Consider the following 26,194-nt stretch of genomic DNA (forward strand, 5'->3'; position numbering starts at 1 on the left):
CCAGCTCTCTGATTGTCTTAGCAGCCCTTCTCTGGACCTACTCCAAGAGCAACATGTCCTTCTTGTGGGGGCATCTGGTTTCCTTTATTTAAAGATTTTCTTTCTTTCTTTCCTTCTTTCCTTCTTTCCTTCTTTCCTTCTTTCTTTTTAAATAAGAATAGCTTACAGATATGCTGTAGAGTTTAAACCAATTTATTCCATGGACATTCACATCTAATGTGGATTTAATAAATAATATGACTGGAAACGTATTTAACATTTTCATCAGGAAATTCTGTTGCCTAAAATGAGAAGCTATCCAAGATTAGAGACATTTGACACGTGCATGCGTTCTCCCAAAATGTGGCTGTATGTAGACATTTTGGAATGCGCTGGGCGTGGGGCTCCTCAGTAACAAGCACTTAGAATTGGAAAAGCAAGGAGCTGCCAAGTCTCTTGAGTGCTGCTAGTGTCAAGCTATATGGGTTTTCCAGTAGTATTTACATAAAATTCTAACAGTATCATTAGATAACTTTCAACCAGAAATGTAACTGCAAAGCATGCTGGTTTTGTTCTGGGATAAAATAAATTCAATTCAGAGATGTCCAAAGACATTCACAGAGTTAAGATGCAGTTATGGCTCTGATTTGAATCCAGTCCATGAATTTTAATTAAAAAAACTCTAATGCCACACAGGGACAGCTGGGAACTCCTAGGTCCCTGTAATAGAGTGAATGGATCTTTTGGAAAGGATTGCAACACTTCAGGAATGCTGCTTCTGGACTAACGGTTGCAATGGGTTCAGATTTGTCACTGCACACCATAATTATTACTTACATCTTCAAATAAGTAAAGTTTCTCACACTACTTTTATTGTTGTTGTTCATGCTGAAAAAAAGACTACCACCATCTCCGCTAGTAATCACTTTTTCCTGGATTACTGCCTGTCAGTAGTTCTGGTTCATTTTCATATATTGTTTGTTAGTAACTATCACAACAGAGAATATTTTTAAAATAAATTCTGAGTCTTTTTCTGAGCTACAAGTTTAAAATATAAACACCAAATTATGTCAACTTTAAGTCTGGACAAAAAACATGCACCTGGAGCTATTGTACGGTTTTCTGCTGTAAAGGTTATTCACATGACTTGAACTGTCACTTGTACAGCATCATTTACAGGTCAGTCTTCAAATAATATATTTTAGCCAAATCATATCAGGAGGTCTTCAGTATCGGTGATTAATGTGTTATAAAACATGAAAAGCATAGCATTTCAAGCAGCAGATTTAGATTTGTCTGTAAAAACTTAAAAAACATTCAGGACTTTCTGTTTAACATATCATGTGTTCATTAAAAAGATTATTTGGTAAAAATTAAAAGAATGAATCACAGAATCACCAAGGTTGGAAAAGACCTACAAGATCATCCAGTCCAACCATCCCCCTATCACCAATAGTTCTCACTAAACCATGTCCCTCAACACAAAATCCGAATGTTCCTTGAATACCTCCAAGGTTGGTGTCTCCACATCCTCCCCAGGCAGCCCATTCCAGTGCCTGACCATTTTTTCAGAAAAATAGTACTTCCTAACACAGCAAGTGTCTTTAACTGCAAGTGAAGCTCTATTAAAGAGCAAAAAACTGAAAACTCTTTCTCCCTTGGAGACAGCACCTCCAAAGATGGGATCTAAATAAGGTTTGTAAACAAAAGAAAAGAACACACATATCCATAGCTCTTTATGTTTGTAATTCATGCTGAAAATAAAAGAAACAGCATCCAAAAACTAACAAGAAAAGAACCTCTTCATGCTAACAGCTCAACACAAATGTTAAAACAGTGTGAGATAAAATGTCATTATCTGCATCGTGAAACAGTCACTGCATTACTTTTAAATAACAAGTCAACATGAAAACATGTTTGAATTACTCTAAAGGTTATCATACAAGTTCAATTACATTTTTATATCCAAATCTTTACTCAGAGAAATTATCAAGGTTAAGAATCTAAGAAATCTGAAGGTTATAGTGTAAATACACTTAACTTACTTTGCCAAAGATCCCTCAGGCTGCTGAAACTCGTTTCCTGGCTGACCACTAACACTATCCAAAGTGTTAAACTACAGAATATCAAGTTCTTTGATGCCAAGCCAATAAAATACCTAAGTGTGTGTCTACTGTTAAAGTACAGGAACCTAGGACTGAACCTGATCTGCGTGATCAGTCAAGCCACCATGAATGATTTGAAAGAAAGAATATGAGGATCTGCCCTCCTTAGGAATCGAGAAACTTAGATGGCAGAACAAAGATACATTCTTTAGACAGACTATACGGAACAGCATAACTATCTAACTGAGATGGAAGGCCCCAGCCAGGTCAAGCTGATCTAGTAGTGCATAGTACACCCATGCAGAAGGTTCATCCCAGACAGAAAGCTCAGATCTGCAATGCCAGCTGTGAATGGCAACACAGAAAACTAGACAACTAACTAGGAACACTCTCACGACAGTGAAAGCAAAACAAGGCCGTAAGTGCACAAAACACTGTGAAGGAGAGATGCTACCCTTCCCAAAGAGGAGATGGTCAACCTTTCCATTCTTACTAGCATGCAACTGGACATCAATAAATGAAGCATGAAAATACAGCAGCAGGACAGTTTACTGTGTAAGGATCAGTGATTGCTTTAAGGTAGCTACTCTGTTATATAAAATAAAGACAATGGGACATGTACTAAAGCAGAACAGGATGCTTTAAAAACAGGAGACAACATGTTAGATGCAACTGTGCAGCTCCTTTCTAGGAAGGAGTGTAGCTCTGGAATAGCTTCACTTGTCTGACACACTATCCAGGATACTATCAGTGAGGACAGCATCCCCACTGAGAGAATGAGCATTATTTTCAGGAAATCATTTTGTTTGATACTGCATAGTGGTCTTTGCTCCAGGCAAAAAGGAAGCTACTCATCCTGTTAGTGCAGCTGACTACAGAATTTCAATAAACACCTCTATTCTTCTATTTAATTTGGTCAGTATTCCTGAAAGCAGAATATAGACAGAACAACCACACAGTCTCTTCAAAAAGAACGTTCTTACATAGCACCCTCACTACACCAGCGGAGGAGTAAAGGCATAGGAAAGTTACTGGGAAGGCAGAATAGAGCAGCCAGCAACATTATGATTAAAAAGCTATGTTCTTTGAGAGCTGAGTACTGGTTTCCAAACTTTTCCAAGTCCCATTTTTTGGGGGGCTTAAACCATGTTTATATCTTCAAAACTGCTCTGTTCAGACATTATGAAATTAGATAGAACAACCTACTGCCTTGAGTGATGACAGGAAAGTGAATATTTCATCCTCTACAAAATCAGGAATTCTCATGTAAGATTTGTAGCCATCACAAGATAAATCACTGCGGATCTCACACTGCTGCCATTCACACCAGTTACACCTAGCCGAATTCAAAAGCTTTCCTTCAAGTTCCTCCACCTTCAAGTAGCTGAGAATCAGTTTTCAGATGCAGATAATAACTAAGCACTTTTAGAACTTTTCCCTACTCAAAGCTATGCCATCCTTGGACATATTTTATCCTTGCTGTTCATCCGGCCGTTATTTCTAAATGCACAGTGATAGATGTGTAGGTATTTCTTTTCACCTAGTTTTTTCTGCAAGGTTTATGTGCCCTTGAATTCTTAGGTATTACAACATCAAAATAACTGGGACATTGTGGATGCCAAACCTACTGAAAAAACTTAAAAGAAGAAAAAAGGAGGGAAGGAGAGATTGTGAATACTTTAAAAAGAGATACCAAAAAACTTTAAAATATTTGTTTTTCCGCAATATGAACTACACCATATTTTAGTGCATTATACATTTAGCTCCTCTGCTGGACTCAGTCTTCATAAATTGTATTATAGAAACAAAATGGAAAGGAGCACAAATTTGCTTCTCTCTTTTAGTATACACCTGGAGCTGAGTTACAAAAAAAAAAAAAAAAAAAAAAAAAAGCTATGCCTGGCCACACAGAATAAGACATGGCTTCTGGAGCAGTGAGCTGTGCCTCCTGACAAGCAGTCCTGAGCTTTCACCATTCCAAGAATCAGATGTCTGGAATATGCAGATACTAGAAAGAGAAGCCACACACTAAGTTGAAGGAAGATCCCAGGCTACTTGTTTCCATAGGTATGCCTCTGGAATAATAGATAAGTATTCACTAAGATTTAAATTTCCTAATGAAAAGGCATAATCCAATAACTACAATCAAAATCCTTACACTCCAGCTGCATGGCTAGCAGTGTTGAAATATAATCCAAACAGATGTCTGTAAAGAAGACGCAGGACAAGGACTCCATGATAACTTCAAATTAGATATTCTGCACAAATCCCTCAATTGATATTTCTGTACAGTGATGATGAGCAGCCACTGTGACTAAACACAGGCATAAGGGAATTATGTCTGCATAACGTGAATTTTAACAGATATCTCTGCATACCGATCTCCTTTACACTATTTCAGTTCATACCTCATAGATTTTAGTCTAACTTACCACACTGGGCTACAAAGAATTGGTCCAATAAGTACTTCAAAGAAGCTTCCATATCAATGTCAGGGGAAGAAGTGAAGAAGACACAAGGAGGTGGCTGTGTCACCTGTCCAACTGACACCCTAAACTAGTCACCCTAAACTAGTGGTAAGACAGCTGATAAGAACAGGGTACCAACATTCAAAGTATTCCCTTTTCAGCACACGCACACTCCTTCCTCTCTTCCTCTTCAAGATAGGTAACTAGTGGAAAAGCATAAGAAACCAAATAAGAAAATTGAAGATTACTGAGACGAAAAGTTGATTGAACCACAAGGGCTGCTCTGAAATGCCTCTTATTTTATTATGTTTGTTCATGACATCAGAGGTGGAGGCTGGTGCTACGGCAGTAGAGGTTGAATCTTCCTGCCAATATTCTGTCGCATTTTGGTGCCACGTGACAGATGGCAGCAGATGGGCAGTCTGACAAAGTGTCATCTGACATAGAAGTGTGTATGAAGAAAAAGTGTGGAACTGAATTCCTCCATGAAGAAGAGATGGCATCCACTGACGCTCATCAATGCTTGCTGAACATTGATGGAGAACAAGCAGCAGATATAAGCACAGTGAGATGGCATTTTTCAGCAGTGTCAACAGCAACATCAAAGACAAGCCACGTTCCAGACGATCGCACACAGCTGTCACATCACAAAAGGCAGTGTATCTCAAACAGCTCATCTGTGAAAATCAGTGGATTACAACCAAGGAACTGTGTATGGAACTGAATATCAGCTTCAGTGCATTGGAATTGATGGTGGCCACATTGGAATACTGCAGTTTGTGCCAGGTGGGTCCCACGAATGCTCACACAGGAAGACAAAGAACACTGTCTGCAAGTTTGTCAGGACCTACTCAACCAATAGGAGCCTGAAGGTGACTGTTTCACAGATCACATCATTACCAGCACTGAGACGCTGCTCTACACTGCTGAAATGCAATACATGGAGTGGCGATGTGTGAATTCCCTGTCAAAGAAATGGGGATGCTGAAGATGCAGATGCAGCTCTCAGTAAGTAACATGACGTACAGCTTTTGGGAGAGAAAAGGGGTGATCTCTCTGGATTTCCTGGAACTCATACAAACCATCCACTCTTTGTGATACATCACAATGCTGACTTAAGGCCAAACTTCCAAAGTAAGACCAGAGAAGAAGACAGCCTTTCTCTTGCAACTTGTTAACACCATGCTCCATACCAGTTTGAACACAGTGGAGCACTTACTGCCAATTCTGGAGGGACTGTCCTACCACACTCGCTGTATAGTCAGGGTTTGGAACCTTCCGACTTCAATCTTTTTAGGCTGATGAAAGACAGATGTTGCACAGGCAGCATCTTCCTAGAAACAATACCATCATAACAGTTGTGAAACAATGGGTCACCTTTACTTTTAAGCACCCTCTGTCTGTATTTCGCTGTTATGCTACTAACATAACATGTTACTCATGTTATGGTATCAATAATCTTCTTGGGACTGGCACAGTTCCTTAGATTTGTACACAGCATAGTGAGGTCCTAGCCCATAATTAAAATACCATGTGTGACTGCAGCAGCATTAAGTCACTTTCAGTTGATAAGTGGAAGAAAATATTCTATAATCTTTGTACAGCTATACAGTTTAGATCAATAACATAATACGTATTAGTAAAAGATATATATATACAAATTGCTCTGAAAGTAAAAATGCATCTGCATAACAAAACCGGTGATTTTAAACAAAAATCTTCTAGAAGAATCTCAGACATTCCGCATATAACTCATAAAATAAAGCCAGAAAAGAATTACAATGTATTTTCTAATGTCATTTAATCTGAAAATTTTATTGCATTTTCTGAATTAAATTGAGTGTCTATACTTGGTGGAAGAGAGCTCACCGCAAACTGACACGTTATACTTTCACTATCGAGCCACGGGTCAGAGGTTTGGCTGTAGTATTATCCAGAACATACCTGCTCTGGGGTATCTGCTGTCTTAACCTTGCCAGTCTCTCTCAATCATTTTCTTTTCCAAGTCTGAAAATGCAACAGTGAGAATGAAGTTACCGTAAATCAGTCTTTCTGGATTTAGTTCGTTATCTCCAACTTTTTTTTCTCCTATTTTTATTTCAATGTCATGGTGCCTACAATCTCGTACAAAAAACACCTAAAATTTTGAAAACTTTGTATCTAGAAATGGCCTAAGAGAATATATTTTCTGTTTTCAGTTTCATAGTAAGAGGACCAATAAAACAGTAAGTGAAACTTCAACAAACTTTCAGAGGAAAGGGATATATAATTAAAAGTTGAATTATCACAAAAATTAGATTCCCCAGTATACTGAAGGACAGTCCTACTTATTTACAGAAAGTAGTTTAGGGCAGAAGCTGTCTTCATACACTAAGACTCCTATTGAGAAAACATCAGAACACATTTCTTCCCAGGTCTTTATACACTTTCTTCACAAAATGTCAGACTAATTTGAGAAAGTGGGAAAGTGGAGTTGTTAGTATTCGCAGCAATTCAACTTCAGTACTTGAGATTTACTGAATTATTCACATACCCAGCGGTGGATTAGCACAAATGGGGAACATCATATAATTAGAGAGAAAGCAGAAATGCTAGTTCTGTGGAAGTGCTATGTCCAAACAGATGCGAGAAAACTCATCAGGCAACTGAACTTTCACAAGTGGACATACCTCCTGGAGAATGATGACAATAAATGAAATTTCAGAAACAGTAACAGTTACAAAAACATTGCCTTCTGAGCAGAACTGTAGTAAAGCCTTGGTTAAGCTCTCAGATTTATTTGTCCACTTTTTGCAAGCTTTTCTTCATTTTCTTTTGACGACTGCACACTCTCTTCAAATTGCATGTGTGCTCTTTCCATCTAGTCTATTATTTTTCATCGATTTACTGAATTACATTCTCACCATGCATTCATACTCTGGAGATATGGTCCACAGCCTGACAAGGCACTGGAAAGAGCAAAAATGATGAAAGATAATTACAGCAATTCACAGGTGAAATGTGAACACAGATACAAGATGAACACAAACACTATGTGTTCACTGGGTTTCCAGTTCTAGAATCAATGTGCCCTGCCCAGATTGAACAAAGCACAGTTTTAAATAGATAATGAAGAGACCATCTCTGCACCAAATTGCTTACATTCTTGGTATCAGATGTCAGCAAAAGCAAAACGTCCTCAGGAAGGCAGTCCATATTATGACTATTAACGCTAAATGTAAGATGTCTTACCTAGATGATTTATTGTTTCCTTTAAGATGAATTTAACATGTATTTCTCTCATCACCTCACAGGGAATAATGCCATCCATTCAAAGCCTCATACCAAACAACTTCACAGAGTTCATATACTCATCACAAAGATATATAAACAAGAAAACACTTTTGCTTAAAAGTCAAAGTAATATAATAGAAATAGATTGAAAACAGTCAAAAATCATTACCAAACATGCTTCTGGCAGAACTAATAAAATCATTAGTTATCTACTAGCACAGTTCCATGCATTGTGTGCTTGAAAAACAACTGAAGCTATTTCATAAAGTAAACCTGCATACAACATGCAGAACTAAAACAAAGAACTACTCACAAGACTACTATTACTGCACTATAAGGTCATAAAATCATTTGAGTTGGAAGGGACCTTCAAAGGTCATTTTGTCCCACATCCCCACAATAAACAGTGACACCTACAGCCCTATCAGGTGCTCAGAGCACCATCCAGCCTGACTTTGAATGTCTCCAAAGACACGGCATCCATTCCTTCTCCGGGCAACTTGTGCCAGTCCCTCACCATTCTTATTGCAAAAAAATTGTTCCCTACATCCATTCTAAATCTCCTCCATTTTAGTTCAAGATCATTTCCCCTTGCCCTACTCCAGCAGACCTCAGATACTGAAAGGCTGTTATCAGGGCTCCTCACAGCCTTCTGTTCTCCATCTGCACAGCCCCAGCTCTCTCAGCCTGTCCTGTAGGAGAGCTGTTCCATTCCTGGCATCATTTCTGTGGCCCTCCTCTGGCTGTGCTCCAACAGCTCCATGTCTCTCCTGTACTAAGGACTCCACATCTGGACTCAGTGCTCCAAGTGAGGCCTCATAGCACTGAGCAGAGGGACAGGATTACCTCCCTGACCTGCTGGCCATGCTTCTTTTAATATAGCCAAGGATACGATTGGCTTTCTGGGCAGCAAGGGCATAGTGCTGATTCATGCTCACCTGTCATCCACCAGTATCCCCCAAGTCTTTTTCAGCAGGGCCGTGCTCCATCCTTCCCCCCTCCCCCCATCCCCCAGCTTGTACTGGTAGCAGGGGTTGCCATGACTCAAGTGCACAGCTTGCACATTTAGATTTCTTTAACCTCATAAAATTCCTCTGGGCCAACTGCTCAGCCTGTTTAGGTCTCTTGTTCAGCCTGCCGCCCCTCAGACATGTCAACTGCATCACAGAGCTTGGCATCTTCTTCAAACTTGCCATGGAAGCAATCAATCTCACTACAAATGACCCTACCCGTAGGGAGATGTGCTGCCTTCCTATGGCCCGGGTCAGGGATATTTCTAGAAAACTCCCCAGCCTTATCTGCCCCTCTGATTATTACCCACTGTTGATAGTTCAGGCCGGCAGTGATGAGATCCCTGTTAGAAGCCTGAGGATTATAAAAAATGATTTTAGGAGACTGGGGAAGTTAGTTGATGGAGTGGGCATACAAGTAGTGTTTGCCAGTATTCCCTTGGTGGCAGGGACGAGCACTGAGATGACCAGGAAAAGCCATCTTATAAATGCATGGCTGAGAGGCTGGTGCAAGCGCAAAAATTTTGGATTCTTTGATCACGGGGTGGTCTACTCGGCATCTGGCCTGAGGTCTGCTGATGGGAATTGCCTCTCTCCAAAAGGGAGACGGATACTTGCCCAGGAGCTGGCGGGACTTGTAGAGAAAGCTTTAAACTAGATAGGAAGGGGGAGGGGGATAAAGCCAGGCCTGCTAGAGAGCAGCCTGGGGAAGTGGTATTGGGATTAGGTGAGAGGCGAGGGGCTCAGCTGAGGTGCATCTACACTAATGCACACAGCATGGGCAACAAACAAGAAGAGTTGGAAGCCATTGTGCAGAAGACAAACTATGACCTAGTTGCCATAACAGAAATGTGGTGGGATTGCTCCCACGACTGGAGCGCTGCAATGGATGGCTACAAACTCTTTAGGAAGGATAGGCAAGGAAGGCGGGGTGGCAGTGTGGCTCTCTACGTTAGGGAATGCTTTTACGCTACTGAGATCATGACTGGGGACAATAACATTGAATCCCTATGGGTAAAGATCAGAGGAAGGGCTGACAAGACAGGCACCCTGGTGGGCATCTGTTATAGACCTCCAAAACAGGATGAAGAGACAGACGAGGCATACTATAAGCAGCTGGCATGAGCTGCACAGTCGCCTGCCCTTGTCCTCACGGGGGACTTTAACTTCCCTGACATATGCTGGGAGTACAGCACAGCACAGAAGAAGCAGTCTAGGAGGTTTCTGGAATGCGTAGAGGACAACTTCCTGATACAGCTGGTCAGAGAGCTGTATGGGAACTGCTGAGTCACGGCCTGAACCTCTGATTAATCACCTGAGGTGAGCCATGAGTCAGCCAGAGGAGCACAGGTGAAGGCAATTCACCTGTGCTACCGGAAGGGGTGGAGCCAGGCTCCACCCCTCCTGGACCTATTTAAGAGCTGGCTACCAGAGGGGAAGGATCTCTTCTGGAGATCCTCCTCTTTGATATCTTCTAGTGAGCTCAACCCAAGGGTAAGCTCTTCTACTTATTCTCTTTTGTGATCCTTGTTTGCCTTACTCTTTTGATTATATTGCAATTATAACATCTTGGTTATACAGCTTTGTCTTACTCTTTTGATTATATTGCAATTATAACATCTTGGTTATACAAGAGCCCACGAGAGGAACTGCCCCACTAGACCTGCTGTTCACAAACAGGGAAGGTTTGGTGGGAGATGTGGAGGTTGGAGGCTGTCTTGGACAGAGTGACCATGAAATGATAGATTTCTCAATTCATGGTGGAGCCTGGAGGGGGAATAGTAAAATTGCTACCTTGGATTTCAGGAGGGCAGACTTTGAAATGTTCAAGGGACTACTAGGGGGAGTCCCCTGGCATTCAGTCTTAGCGAGTAAAGGGGTCCAAGAGAGCTGGTTGCTCTTCAAGAAGAAAGTCTTAAGGGCGCAGGAGCAGGCAGTCCCCCTGAGCTGCAAAATGAGCTGGCGGGGATGAATAGGGAGCTATTCTTGAGGCTCCGGGAGAAAAAGAGAATCTACCGCCTGTGGAAAGAGGGACAGGCTACTCAGAATGAATACAAGGAAGTCGTTAGGATGTGTAGAGGTTAAATCAGAAAGGCAAAAGCCCAGCTTGAATTTAATCTAGCTGCTGGGGTGAAAAGGAATAAGAAACTCTTTTATAAATACATTAACAGTAAGAGGAGGACAAAGGAGAATATCCACTCTTTGCTGGATGAGGCTGGGAATGTGACCACTGAGGATAAGGAAAAGGCAGAGGTTCTGAATGCCTTCTTTACGTCTGTCTTTAAAAGTCAGACCAGTTATCCTCAGGATACTCCTCTCTCTGACCTCGTAATCTCGGCCTGCAATTGTGATACATTCTGAAGCTGGAGAAAGGCAGCTTCACCAACAAGTTCTGCTTGATGAGGCAGTTTATAGTATACATCAGCCACAGGACTCCCAGTATTGTCTTGGTCTCTCTCAACCACAGGCTTTCAACACGCTTGTGGCCATTCTTTAGGGCATATCACTTCAGCACAAAAACAGACTTAAAAAGTTTTACTGTGTTTTATAAAATATCCATTATATGCAATCCGGTTAATAGTTTTTGTAATCCTATACAGATTTCTGTGGACATCATCTTTGTTACTAGATAGAGTTTGAAAGATTTACTTGAATTTACAGTCCAAGGCTAGAATTGTTCACCCTCGGTTTTCACTGTATCTTTCACTTAAATTTGGTATTTCAAAAGCATATCAGGTCATCTAGAACTTCTTTTTATGAAAGAGGACAGTTTTCCCCATTTAAAAAAAAACAAAGGGGAAAATAAACTAGTAATTTCATCTTTCTGACAAGCTGCCCAAATGACAAGGTAGGAGGATGGGAAATGTAATCAGAAACACACAAAAAATGCCAAACTCAAATTATTTGCATACTATAATACTCAGGGATGCTAACAAAACACAAATATCACAGGTACAAGAGATTCAGGATAAAAAATGGTGCCTGTCTCAGAGCTGCCAATAAAAGCAAAGGCAAACAACATCTGACATATAAACATACACAGTGGAAGAAAGACAAGAAACAGCATAAGCATGACAAAACTGGTCACTGTAGCGAGCAGTAGTTTCAGCATATTTTGGATTGACTTTAACAAGCATTTTGTTTATCTTGACCTTAAGGAGAGGCGTTTAAAGGAAGATAATGAAATTGTAGATGGTATTTCCAGCCATGCTTCTCCAACACGGAAGACAGCACTAGATAAAACAGAAAATGCCATCTGAATTTTCATGGTAATTGAAATAATAAATGGTAGTTGGCATTATTGGTCTGTGACAGAAACTGACATTTAGATCACAAAACGTAAGTGACTAGCATTATGGCCTACACTGGAAAGTACAAGATGAAAGGCATTATTTCAGATGCAGTAGCAGTATCAAAGAGAGAATGGCTAGGAAAACTATCTTTCCTGCTGAATTCTGAATAGGCACTAGTGGTGTTAATCTTAAAGATGATACAATCACTAATATGCAAATTCCAGGAGTGTTTGGTGAGATTTTAGCTGTGTGAAGAAAAAAAACTTTGCAAGACAATTATTACAGATCCTGACCAAAAACATGCTGTGATAAATAGATAGCAAATTTACAGATGAAGAGCCCCATTAGAAAGTACAAGCTGAAGACAAATGGTGTTGCTGAATCTGAAGGGAAAAACGTAAGCAAAGGACAGTTTGGTCACAGAAAAAACACTTCAACTGTGCTGAACTTTTGACAAAACGACAAGCTCCCTGTACTACATTTGATATGAAATGCAGAAGTCAAGTAGAAATCTTCCTAACAACATGCATTTAGTAAGAACAATCGTGAAAAGAGCCTACATCAGACTGAAGATTCCTATCTCCTATCTCAAACAGCAGCCAGTGACACAATTTTGAAAGTATTTGAACAGGACAAAAATAAAGTTTTCCCAATATACTATCTTCCAAAGTTATGCAGCTCAGCTTTCTCAGCCAGAGCTGTTCTCTCCATGCTCAACAATAATGGTACCATTTTCCCCTTCCGAACTAACAGTGCTGCTTGAAAAAGCAGACCTTTGTTTGCTCTCAATCTGCCACAACTCCAAAAAGAAAAATTATTTGTATTAGAGGAGAGAATAAAAAATTAATGCCTTCTCATATTCTTCATGACAATCAGTAGCATGGAGAAGCAGGTAGGTTTCTCCCACACTAATGCCTCCCATTTATTTCCATAGAAATTACAGCAGATACAAAGAACACAATAATACAGTTTAAAAAAAAATCTCAATTTTCAGAACACATGCAACGGGAGATGAAAGTATAGGGGAAAAAAAAAAAAATCAAAAGATTTGTAGAGTCTCACAGGACTTTAGAGCCTGGGATGAACTTATACACACATTCATTTTATGCTGAATATGCACTACAGATCTTAAAGATAACAGTTTATTTTTTAGTTTGTTTACACATTTAACTTCCAGCCTGTATGTATATAGAAAACAAAACACATTCCTTATATTGTTCCTTTAATGCATAGTGGATCATCCAGTGGAGAGGCAGGACCACTGCCCTCAACTTGCTGGGGTTGTTCATCCCGGAGAACAGAAGACTGGGGAAACTGCAGAGAGCCTTTCAGTATCTAAGGGAAGGATGTCAGAAAGAAGAACAGACTCCTCAGTAGGGCCTGCTCTGACAGGACAAGGGGAAATGGTTTTAAACTAAAACAGGAAATTTAGACAGGAAATAAGGAACAAGATTTTTTATAATAAAAGAGTAGTGAGGCACTGACCTGGGCAATCAGGTTGCCCAGAGACTTGGTGGTGCCCCATTCTTGGTGACAATCAAGGTCAGGCAATACAAGTTTTTCATTTTCATGTTTCTTACCTAGTATCCATGCATCTAGAATCTTGACTAAAGTGCACACCCAACTTCTGCAAAGGTAGAGGTCAAACACACAGTTTGCACCATGACTTCAATAACTGCCATTCACAACTTTGTGCTAGTACTTACTCACAGACCCTGACACATCTCTAAGTTTTATCATACGAACATGCAAAATTAAAAGAAAAGTGAGTGCATTAGGAAATACTGAACATTGCAAAATCATTTTTATCTTTTGCTGAAAAAGGATACTTTAACAAACAGAATTTAGTATACCTCCTCCCACCCCATATGCAGACCAAGACTGAAGTTTTAGCTAAGTATCAGGTTCTAAAGCCATAAATGGCATATAGAAGATGAATATTTATACTGGGAATAGTACATGTTCAGCAATAAAACTTAGGAACCAGATGGCACAATGGAAATACCATCCAGCCTATTTAAAGCAAGTAGCCTGACGCATACTAGGATTGTTGACAGCATGCTGTCAACAGTGCCAATTTTTGAGGCATCCAAATGACAGCTTGTTTAAAGAAAAGAATTAATGGATGGAGGGGGTGGGCAAAAAGGGATAACTGCACAATTGAAACAAGTACATTTCAGCCTCAACTCAAAACTAATAAATTATCATTCACCAAGAAACAGAAAGGTACAAAAAAGAAAGAAGATCCACTGCTCATATTTCTGATTTAACTTGCCGCTGGACGAAGTCTTTAGGTGGCCCTATAGCCTTATCCAAAGTGAGGCAGTTACTGACATTTCAACTGAGATGGCACCAAAGCCAAGGACAAAAAGCAGCACAGTAGTATCAGATGTCTCTCTTAAAGGTGATTCTTCAGCACCATTGCACACAAATTTTGGTTACATAGGCCATTCATTTCTAATGGGTTTTGGCTCTCCTACCTACAGTTCTTTAATTGCCTCCACCTACATTGGAACAGTTTTTACAGTAAATTGCAAACCTGGGGAATTCCCTCTGATGACAACACAGTAAGTATACTGGGTTTATGACCAGTAGAAGGAGGAATCTTATGAAGGAGTTGATGCAGAACGTCACTTTCTCATACTGCCCTGTCCAACACACTGACCTGACCCACAGTCAGGGTGAAGAAGTCCAACTGTGAAGATCAAGAACAAAAATCTCACTCATGAGATTACAGGCAGCCAAAATCACTATCCCCACTAAAGTCCCTAGAAATCATTAATACATACATATAATTTTTTTTAATTTTTTTTTTTTTTTTTTTTTTTTTTTTTTTAAATAAGGGATCAGAAGATATCACTAAGATAAGCTGTAGTGGACTCCTGGCCCTGCCTATGGGCTCTTGTGTCACTTATGGAAGGACATCTCCCCTCCCCAGAGCCTCACTTTATCTATTTCTAGCACTGATAAAACAACAAAGTCCTTTTCAACAGCACTTCAAGGTCTATAGACAGAAAGAACCATATAAAGAGCTCTGTATGTTTCAACAAAGAACAGCAGCAGGCAAACAGCAGCAATCTAAGTGCATGCAGTTTGCCCACGTGAGGCTACAGCTAAAAAGGAATATTCTAGCCTTCCTTAGGCTGTCATTCCTGCTGGAAAACACAGATCATCTGGCCATCGGAATGGGAATAGGAATAGACATCATACAGGAGGTGGACAGAAATACCCTAATGAAGCTTCTTTCTTTTCTCTGCAAGGAGTAATTTTTGCAATGAGCCAAAACAAAATAATATATCTCGGGCAGCTTTCAGCTCAAAGGTCATTAGCATACAAAATACTACTTGGCAGATTTAGTTCGCAGAAAGGGGTAAGAAAGAAGCCACGTAATACAAGATTATAAAAAAATACTAATTAAAAAACTTCTATGTTTCTGCAATCCATCAGTAAGCAAAGCAAACCAAAGGCATAATGGCAATGCTTGGTGCTTGTCTCTTGGTGCTAGTTAGCTTTCTTTTTTTTCCCCTTTCTTAAATAGCTCTGACTTTGGACTGTATCTGTTAGCCATATTATGACTATACTGCATGTGTTATTTAACTACAAAACATAGTGCACTTCCCCAAATATCTTTTGTTTTTTAAACATCACTGTACCTTAACACCATTAGCCAGTCACCCATATTTCAAGCTGATATTTCTTAATTTAGTAAAAATAAATGCCAGCAACAAAGCAACTCAGCCAATTAAGATTTAAAATGTTTGACTGTTTGCTTGTAAGCCTGTGCACTTACTTCTGGTTACTTGTGGAAGCATTTGGGTGGGTCATTTAGACTGGACAGTGCTTATCACTGGTACTGGTATGAACCCCATGACCTACGGAAGCCAGCTGACCCATTCAGTTTACCAGAGAGACAGCCAAATCAGGAACATTGTGCTTAAAGATTTGGGGGATCCATTGGATAACTGAACTTTCAGACCTTTCATTGGAAACCAGGGGCTCCGGGATCCAAATCTGCTACCACCAGTTCTCCCATTGCCTTGTATCACTCATGTCCTTCTCAGTTGTCAGCTGCCATCAGGTAACAACAGGGCAGAACAACATACTTACAACAGCAATGCCACAATAGCAGCTTCTGCTATTAAAAATAGCAACAAGGACCTCTTGCATCTCACATCTCCCCACCCAACACAAAGAGTATACCCACAGCTTCTCTCAAACCTCTCACAGTTAAGAGAGAAGCAGAATGTTACAAAGCTGTTATATTCTTCTGCAGGGGAAAGGATATGGGAACACCTGACCCCCCTAACAGAAGGCCAAAAGAATGCTATTTTGGAGAAACACCACAAAAGCATTGCCTTATGACTACCATATTTTATTTATAAAATATTTTCTTTCACAGAGAGTGAACAATTTCTATCCCATGATGTATAAGTAAAAAATACAGCAAATAATATACTTTTTTTCCTGGAATCTGCCAAGTTCTTCTGATTACCTCCTAATTTTGGTGAATGAAATGTGTAGGTTTCAAAGCATCTCACTGTCTCTTCGCAGAGACTATCAGCAGAGCAAATAAATTACTAGTGTTCTAACTCTCATTCCCTCAAATTAGCCTCAGCATAAAAAAGGAGCAGAGCCAAGCTTTCTGTAAGTCTTCACACAGCACCATAAAGGATATGGAAGAGGGTTGGCAGGTTTCTTTCTGCTGTCTGCCCACAACAAAGCTTTCCTAGCGGACTATTGATAGCTCCTCTGACAGCAACTTTCAGCATCCACACCCACACCACTTCTAATCCACAAACAATGAATCAAAGTTGCCTTGTTTGGACCTGTCCCCAAGGACTGCAGTGACTGCATGACTGAACTGATGAGGCAGGTGGGGAGCAGAAGGATGACTGCGCCAAGTATCACCACAAGAAATAAGAAACACAACTATTTAAATCTAAGCTAAAGCAATATATTGCTTATTTGCATGTCTGAAAAAAGGTTAGGATTAAAAAAAAAAAAAAAAAACCTCAGCAATTTCAAAAGGAAAACATTCCAGTTGCCAAAGAGGAAAGCGAGTTACAAAATTAAAGTATCCTGCTTGCTCGTTTGTTTGAATGGTCACCCTGTGACCATTTCTGTGCATTTCTGTACTGCAGGCCTGGGTGCAAAAACAGAGAAGGATAAGTTCATTTTTGGATGGAAGTAACTGTGCTGCTGATGTCAGTGCACCTCTTCCTCTAATCACATGCAACAGCATTAGACAAAGAAGTTCAAACAAAAAACACCCAAACAGAAGTATGATTTATGAAGTGTTCGAGTAAATACCGCATCACTAATACCAAAGACTTAAAAGGGGGAAAAACAGCAGCATGAAACTGTAGTTCTAAGGATGACCATATGCAGGAACAGGCATTAGCCCAAACAAAACAAGACTGCCCACAGCTGCACTGTATTTAATAGAATCTTACAAACTTGCAAATCCAGCTCTGGCACTTGTGAAAATCATCTTATTTCTGCTGTGGGCAAAGTTAATTAAATAATATTTTCAATTGAAAGTAAATAGAATCTCTTCAGATCAAGGCATCCCAGGCACTGTAGAGGAAATACTTAACTGAACCTTATTAAACGCTTATTCACATGATAAAGCTCTCTCATTAATACTTGCGGTATCTAATTGTTGGCCCTTAGAAGTGTCTTTTGACTTCCATGAAAGAAAATAAGGGGATAGGACTGTAAAATGAAACAAACACCACCACCCTCACTCTAAAAAAACTGCGCTCTCTTCCCACCAAAATTTAATTCCTTTCACTATAGGAAAAGTCAGACTTCTGCTACAGTACTGTGTGTGTCACAGTACTGTAGCAGAAATCAAACTGTATAACCACAAAGCAGTTATAACACAGGTGTGGTTAAATCAGCACTGTGCACACATGCTGGGTGCAAACCAGGTAGCCCTTCCTAGCTTGCACACCATGAGGTAGAGGTTAAGAAATATTTATAAAGACAAGTCATATATATGCCACAAATAGGAGGTATATTACAATTACATCCGAGCGATTATTATTATATTCTCCATCCCTAGCCCTTTCCACATGAGTACTGAATTGTGATGGTGGTCTTCTGGGGTCGTAGGATGAAAGCTCTATGTCTTCCACTTGTCCTTTTTCACCTTTGATCTGGGTTAAGCCTAAACCAAAAGGATACAGTCAGCAACTATCTGTTACATTCTTTTCAAGAATGGTGTATCCTGGCTGGATGCAGTCCTCTAAGTCTTGTCTGCCCTGGCTCATCTTGCCTCCCCTTATCTTCCTTAAACAATTCAGCAAGGTTTGAGCAATACTTCCCCTTTAAAAAATTTTTAAAGAAATATCTGCCACATCAGCAGTTAAGAGAACTAACTAGTGCTTTGCTTTGACTACATTAACACTATTGAAGGCAAGTGTGTTCCTAACACTGCAAAAAGCGTACATGTGTTTGTAAAAGAAAGCTTTGTGGACAAAAAACATACAAGTAAACACTGCCACATTAAAAAAAAAAAAAAAAAAAAAAAAAAAATGCTATTTTTCACAAGTCCAAATTAGCTCCCATTGCTGTAAGAAACCTGAAGTCTGAAACGCAGCTGAGAGCTTAAAATAAGGAATTTATTGTTGTTAAGACTTCAAATGTGCTTTTAGCACCCTCACCATTCAAAAGAACAACAAACTAAAACAGACCAAAAGGACAAAGTTAATTCAGTGCAAAAAAAATCTTCCCTCTCATTAAGTATCTCACACAGTACTATGTGTAGCAACAAGATGTGTAAGACACAAGATAGAGAAAGAGGTTTTTCACTGACACCTGGGACAAAACAGCTCCCAACACAACAGTGCAAAGTTGCATTTCTGAATGGTCCATCTAACATAAACAGAAGGCCAGACATAACAAGTTACAAACCACCTATTTAACCATTTTTGGAACATGCCTGTAAATTTAAACTGTGTGAAATGTCTAACTACTACTTTCATTTCATCAAAAGGCCTGTTCAACAATGGACCATACAGCCACTGGTTTGACCTAAAGGGGCTGGTAGGTCAATCTCTTCTGACCTTATCTCTATTCTGTCACAATACTAAAAGATTACTTGAATAACTCACCAACATTTAACAATGCCAACAGACACCTTAACAGGGACCCTTTTACTACAGCATTCCTCCAGAGAGCTCTCTAACCAAATTTTTAATTCATGGGGGTTACCAAAACATTTAGAAAAAACTGATTGTAAAATAAACCAAAGGTTTATTTTATTTATCTTTGCTCAAAGGTACAGAACAGAAAAAAGTAAGCAACCAAAAGCAGATTTTTTTCACCTTGCATTTACATATCTCTAATGACATCCAGCGTCAATTACTGTGAACTTTAGATAATATGCATAATGCTATAATCAGATGATAACAGCAGGGTGACAAAATCTTTGTCTATAGCAAGTGAGAATGAGCCTAAATGCAGCAGCCACAGAAACAGAAATGAAAGAAAAGAGCTGCTTATCTTTGGAAGACCTCAGGTAGGCACAGATCTCCAGCAAAAGATACCCTTATCTCCACTGCCAACTCCTAAATGATGACTGGGAAGTGGTGCATCCTGGCTCCACCCCTTCTGGTCACTTGGTACATTGCATGCACCTGAGCTCCCCTGGGTTGGCCCTGCCTTCTCACCAGGTAACCCATAGGTTCAGGCCATGACTTACCATTGCCACTACAATATCTTTTATTCACTAACAATCTCTTCTTTTTTAAATAATATTTTACAAATGGAAGAAACTAAGCAAAAAAAAAAATCTACTATTTGATTAAAAAAAAAAAAAGCCTTGTAACAACAAGCTTAATCATATAGACCTCGAAATTTTGTATTTTAATAATTACTGCCTTGTTTTCAAAACCCATTCCATAAGGTGTTCAGCACTAAATATAGCATATATTTAGTAAGATAAAATTAAGCACCTTAGTCCCATGGGAGTCAGCAAGCTGGATTCATCACTCAACAACTGACTTAATCAATCCCACATTTAACATTTACAGTCTATGCTTAAATGCCTTTGTAGAGAAAGTCCAGTGTGCAACAGTTTATAATGAACAATCCTACACAATCACACAATCACTTCCCTCCCTTTAATTGAACAATAATGGTTTGAAGAAAATACATAAAGCTGTATGAACAGGCTAGAGCAAACACCTTCGAAAACTTCATGAGTTATGAGAACAGACTTTCACTACAGAATCCTTCAAGTACTCACATTCAACAGTGCAGTCATAATTCCAGAAAGGAGGACCCTACATGTAACCTGTTAAGTAGTGAAACATTTTAAAAAGCAATGAAAACTGTATTTTCATTTGACACATCAGACAGAGCACTCATTCTTCAGCTTCAAAAAGTAAATTTCAATTGAACTTTCTACATCTCTAAATGGTTTGACCACATAAGAGTATCAAAAAGCATAAACAACTACAAGGCACGTAAATGATATTTGAAAATGCCTTGAAAAATCCACATAAATCCTTTTTTAAAATGATTTCAGGAATAAGGGCCATTCTATTCCTATATAGGTTTAGGCAGGTACTTAAATTTAACAGTCAAGACTACACACCCTTACCTTTTCCTAAGGGCAAGGCCATTAAAGAGCAGGGAAGTAAATAAGAAGCCAGTGACTACTGTATGCTGTACAACAAAAATGAAGAACAAAACCAGCTTTTCTTTCATCTGTACAGAATAATTTTACATGCTGCTCATCACAGGGCTGGAGTACTTCAACAGTTCCTACCTTGAAAAGCTGTGGTATGGCCAACAATCATGTACTTCAGTTCAAAATTCAGTGCCTGGATACTCTGCATCCTTTCTCTTCGAACAGCTGCCTGGTAGCTCTCTTCCATTTTTTTGGTGCAGCATGTTGGTGCTCTATTTTGACAGATCTGTAAATCTGACTCTATTAAAAGAAAGGGAACAAATGCCATTAAAATAATGCTTCCTAATATGAAAGCAACAACCAAGTAAAAAAATTCAGTGCAAAACATATTAGGCACAAAATCACTTAAATACAAGGGAACAACAGAATCACTGAAGATGAGCATTTGAAGGGGCAACACATCCACTGCGCAACTCATGCTAAAGGCATCAGACTTTTTAACATCTGAGTGAAAACCATGTTTAAATTAGAATCCAATATGCACTGTGCAGCACTTCAAGGAATTTCCTATTGGCCTCCTACACTAGTGAAAGGCTCTCAAAATCTGTAATCTTCTAAGCAGCTAAAAATAAATAAACGCATCGGCGCTTTCCCAAAGGTATGGTAACTTGGTGGCACTTTTTTTTTTCCATTTCTCTCTAGTTCTGACATGCTTAACTCCTTTCTGAATCAGATTTCCAAAAAAAAACAGAAACAGAAAAGCAAGCACCAATAGTTGCCACAAAAAAAAAAAAAAAAAAAAAAAAATTCTGTGGCAGCCTGTGTTTACCTATATAGGGCCAAAGATAAGAAATTATGATGCTACATTTATATATAAGTGCTATGTTACACCAGTGGGAAGTACTACAACTTCTGAGCTTGAGCAGTACTGAACATCAACAGATATTTTACATAAAATAAAAGAAAAGCCTGGTTATAAGCTTAGCCACACACAGGCAGATCTCTGCCTGTCTAACAGTAACCTTAGTATTTCTGAAAGCAAGTAATGGCTCACCTATATTTAACAAAAGCACTGAAGTCATTCCTACCTTGAAACTAAAGAAAATTTGAAAATCTGTTAAAAATTTCTTAATTTTTGTGAACTATTTTTGGTTCTACTTTCTCTTCATCTTCTTGTTTTTGTATGTATGCATGTCAGTAAGGTTTGTATCCTTGATAAGGAAATCTGCATTACAGTGTTGCAGTAGACATTTGAGCTCTGTTTGCCATGCAGTATGACATTCATGGAAGCAATAAGTTCTGGAAGGGAGCTGTTACAGACAGAAATACTCCTTTGCTTCATGTAACACATGTTTTAAGTAGGGAGAACAACCAAAAAAAAAGCAAACAAACAAAAAAAAAAATCCACAAGTATCTATTAAGTAGTGAGAGCAAATCTAAAAACAGATGTGCAAAAAAATCCAAGCAACCAAAAAAACCCAAGACAAAACAAAAAAAACCTACAAACGAAACAGCTATAATATATACATATATTAGAAAGGAACCACTACCAATGCAATCATCAGCAAATCGAGATAAGAATTTCCCAATGAGATGCTGCAACAGCACATGTCTGGAGCTGCCTGCCTTTCACCTCACAGCAAAGGTGGTGGGGGGCTGCTGGGCTGCGTGGGCCCAGGCCACAGCTGCCTGTACCTCCTTTCTCCTGTCCCTGCACAGCTTTGGAGCAGGAACTGTACCTTCCCTGGGGCAGAGGCTGCAGGAGGTTTGGTCTCACCACACAACAAACTCCTCACAGAGGTGAGAATGGATGCTTGGATACCTGACAGAGCACAACATCAGCATGGGCCATCTCACCATGCAGTTGCTCCAGCAGGGCCCCAGCCCATCAGCACCGAGGGGATCTCTGCTGTGATATCACTGCTGATGGCCTTACTGCAAACAACAGAACTGTGACCAGTGGGCACGACTGTCCACGACTATGCCTTCCTTTCAAGGATTTCACTCAGGACACAAACATTAATGAGCCATCATGACCATCTGGCCATGCAGATTAAGGCATGGTAAGATGGCATATACAGCTGAAATAATGAAGAAATAGGTAACAGGATACACCAGACCTTCTGAAAATCTTGAGCGCATCATCCAAACAAGATGTGCCTAGGGTCAATGTCAGGCCAACAGCTCACTGAGAATGAAATCACAGGGAGGAGCTTTAACAAACTGCCTTGCCAAAAAGCCTAACTGCTGAAAATATCATGTTCGATCTTGAAAACGTTCCTTCCAGCTTTTAACAACTCTCCTGAAAGCAGAGCTAGTTTATGTAAAAAAGTCAAAATCAAAAGTGAAATATTTCAATAAACCTACATTTTGATTCCAGTTCATGAAACAAAAAATGGTTGTGACAGACTGCATATCATTCAAGATACTGTTCTGGAGGTAGACTTGCATCAGTTTAGGAAGTAATTTCAGGAATAGGAATGATGACTCTGCCCACACAAGCCAAGTTGCTGCAAAGATGTGACTACATTGTGCAGGCAGCTGGAAGAGCAGCAGGAGGGCTGAACAATAACCATCAACTGAGCATGCTCTCCTGCTCTTGTGTGCTAGAGAAGTTGGTTAGGGTTGAAATTAGCTTCTTGACAAGGCTAGTTTTAACTCCTGCTTGCCCTATGAGCATATGTTTGTTCTGTCACATGGAACCAGAGGTCAGAAAAGGATCGCTTCTGAGCTGGCAGCATGGAGTGTATGTGACATTATAGTGCAGACTGCTGAGCCATTAAGACAGTTTTAAAGAGTAGGTCCAAGAGCAGAGGGCTTGCATTACTCAGCCTCTGCAATGCCAGGCTGCTATGCGGAACACGTCCCCTTGCAGAAGTCCTCTGAGGTCTTCTTTGAAAGACCTTTACCAAGCTCAGACCTGTATGAGAATAGTTTGAAGCATGGTGCCCCTTGCTGCCTGCAGGACCTACACAAGGAAGCCACTCAGCTGTCAGTTCTGCATCCACTGATACTCTTTGCATCAAGGCATCACACATCTCTTCCAGAAAACCATGAGTACAGAGATTTTAGCTGAAACCACACTCCTGCGACTCCCCATCCCTCTATGTCTTCAGATGAACACTCCAGGAGCCAGAAGATTAGTTTATTATGCTGGTCCGGAGCAAAAGCAATATAGAGGGCACTCTCAAATAGAGACAGCACTAAGCCCCTAACAGTGCTAGACCTTTAAAAGACCAGCAAAGAGTAAGTCCAACTCCCCTCACAGTACTATCAGGCTGGGACTGTATTGCATGGAAACTGTCAGTTTCTCTTGCTTCAAAATTAGCCTGGGGCTATAACTTCTAACACAATTATAGAAACCTAATAGAAGTTTTCAGTACTACAACAACCTGGGTGCTGAGATTCAATTAGAACCGACCATTTCTATCTTTAAGTCTTTAATAACACTGCCACTAAAATGAATTCATCTTATCTCTCATCTTAATGCAAAATATACTCTCCAATAGAAAGAAAAGTGGTGAAGAACACTGAGATCCAATGGTGATCGAGGGGTATATTTCACAAGCACTGCTGATCATCAACAGAGAGAAAACCTTAATGGGAAACTCCTTCAAGGTTAGAAACAAAGCTATTCTGTACTCCAAAGAGAAGAGAGAAAGCAACATTCATGAATATGAAATTGGGTAGAAAACTTAATAGCATGATTTCAAATCTGATTCTGCTAATAGCTATCTAGGATTTTCATAACTGTTTCCCCCCAGGCTGCTCACTATTTTATGTCACTGTAAAATAATTCAGTTTGGAAGGAATCTCTGCAGGTCATCTAGTTCAGCCCTTAAAGTCATTATGATACAAAGAATCACAAGCCCTTTCCCTGCAGCTTGAGTTGGACTTTCCACTCACCTCTTTGTTCAGGACACCTTCAGTCACAGTAGGAACAATTTACAAGCTGTAGCACAAGCCAATTTGCCACATCAAATCCCAATCCCATTCTTCCTCACTGAAAGCACAAAAGGCATCTTCCACCTGCACTTGACCTATTGTGCAAGTATATCTACTCATCTGTGTTTCTACTCTGTGATATCTGGAAGAATGGAGCAATGACCAAAAAACAGGATGAAGTATTTTGTTGAAATTTAGAAGTCATATTCAGAACAAGAAAAATTATGCTACACTGGAGCCTAAACCATAAGCATCTTAGAAAGCAACAACATTCCCCACTCAAAATTCCTGAAACCCTAAAGCACTTAATATGAGCCAGAGGCATCACCACCTTGTCACAAGAGCAAATTATTTAAGTGCCAAATGCAACTACTGATCACTAACTGGTGTCAATAGAGCCACCCCTACTGAAGTCAGCTGCAGAGGTTATTGTGGTGTTTGGTTACTTTTTTTTGTTTGTTTGTTTTAAATCAGCAGAGTTTCTGGGCTCCACTCTGAATTTTGTAAAAGTCAAAGAGACTTTGGCCTTTAAAGCTATTTGAGTTAGTATACATGTTAGTTCTCAAAAGCAAAGAGAGGCCTGTAATTTAGCAATAACAAAAGCTAAATACATATTCATTTTTCCAGTTGACCATGCAACTTAACAGTGTTTCAAACAGGCAGCTGCCATGGTTTTATAATTTTTTTCTATCACTATTCCACATCATAACATCATGCAAAGCATGGGTAATTAAAGAATTAATACTCCCGTTCTGCAGACTGACAACTTGCTGGATACCTGTCTCTCAGAAGAGAAGAAGAACTATATATCCTGCAGGCCTCATGGTCAGAGAGGAAGATAAGTCACAGGAGGAAGGAAGTCATGGGATTTTGCTCTCTCACTCTCTGCCTGGCAGAGGGTGTGGATGGGCTTCCAAGCCATGTGCCTTCAGTTCAAAGTAGGTTTCCTTGGTTTCAGAAGACCCTCTCTCTCTCTTATTTTATTTGATTTGATTTATTAGCCTCAATTTCAATTAGATTGTATTATATTGTTTTATCTTGTATTTAGATATCATAGTTAGCAAAATAAGTTTTCTTCCTTAGATCATTGTCGCTGTTTTTTGGTGTTTTTTTGTTTGTTTGTTTGTTTGAGTCCAGTTCCCATCTCCCTACCCTTCCCTTTTTCCCTTTCCATTTTTGGGGTCAGGGGGCCCACGGGCCTGGTGCCCCCCTGTCAGATGCACAGATTGATCTAGATAACTCCGTGACAGCAGCAGAGATGCCAAATACCCTGCCATCTTTAAAATGCTGTACACACTGCAAAAGCTATACTCTGAATGCAGCAAGCTGGGTCTTTAGCACACACTAAACAATGTACCTTCACAACTTTGTTGTAAGTCCTGATTTGTATAAACTGAGCTTATAGCATCCACTGTACAGAATATTCCTGAACAAGCACTATCAGAAGTTAAACTTAGTGTAATCCATCCTCTGAAAGCTT

At 39.7% G+C, this 26,194-nt stretch overlaps 1 protein-coding gene across 1 annotated transcript in view; it reads right to left on the reverse strand.

Annotated features, from left to right (window-relative positions):
- Nucleotides 1–26,194, reverse strand: part of LOC122187645 (glypican-5-like) — a 370,735-nt gene that overhangs the window by 320,642 nt on the left and 23,899 nt on the right. The window contains exon 2 of the mRNA XM_042885359.1: nucleotides 20,908–21,069. Coding sequence (XP_042741293.1) covers nucleotides 20,908–21,069 — 162 coding nt within the window. The remainder of the gene's footprint in view (nucleotides 1–20,907; nucleotides 21,070–26,194) is intronic.

Source organism: Lagopus leucura, unplaced genomic scaffold (genome assembly GCF_019238085.1).
Source record: "Lagopus leucura isolate 7727_CA_CO unplaced genomic scaffold, USGS_WTPT01 Super-Scaffold_100049, whole genome shotgun sequence".
In the NCBI taxonomy this organism is placed as follows: Eukaryota; Metazoa; Chordata; class Aves; order Galliformes; family Phasianidae; genus Lagopus; species Lagopus leucura.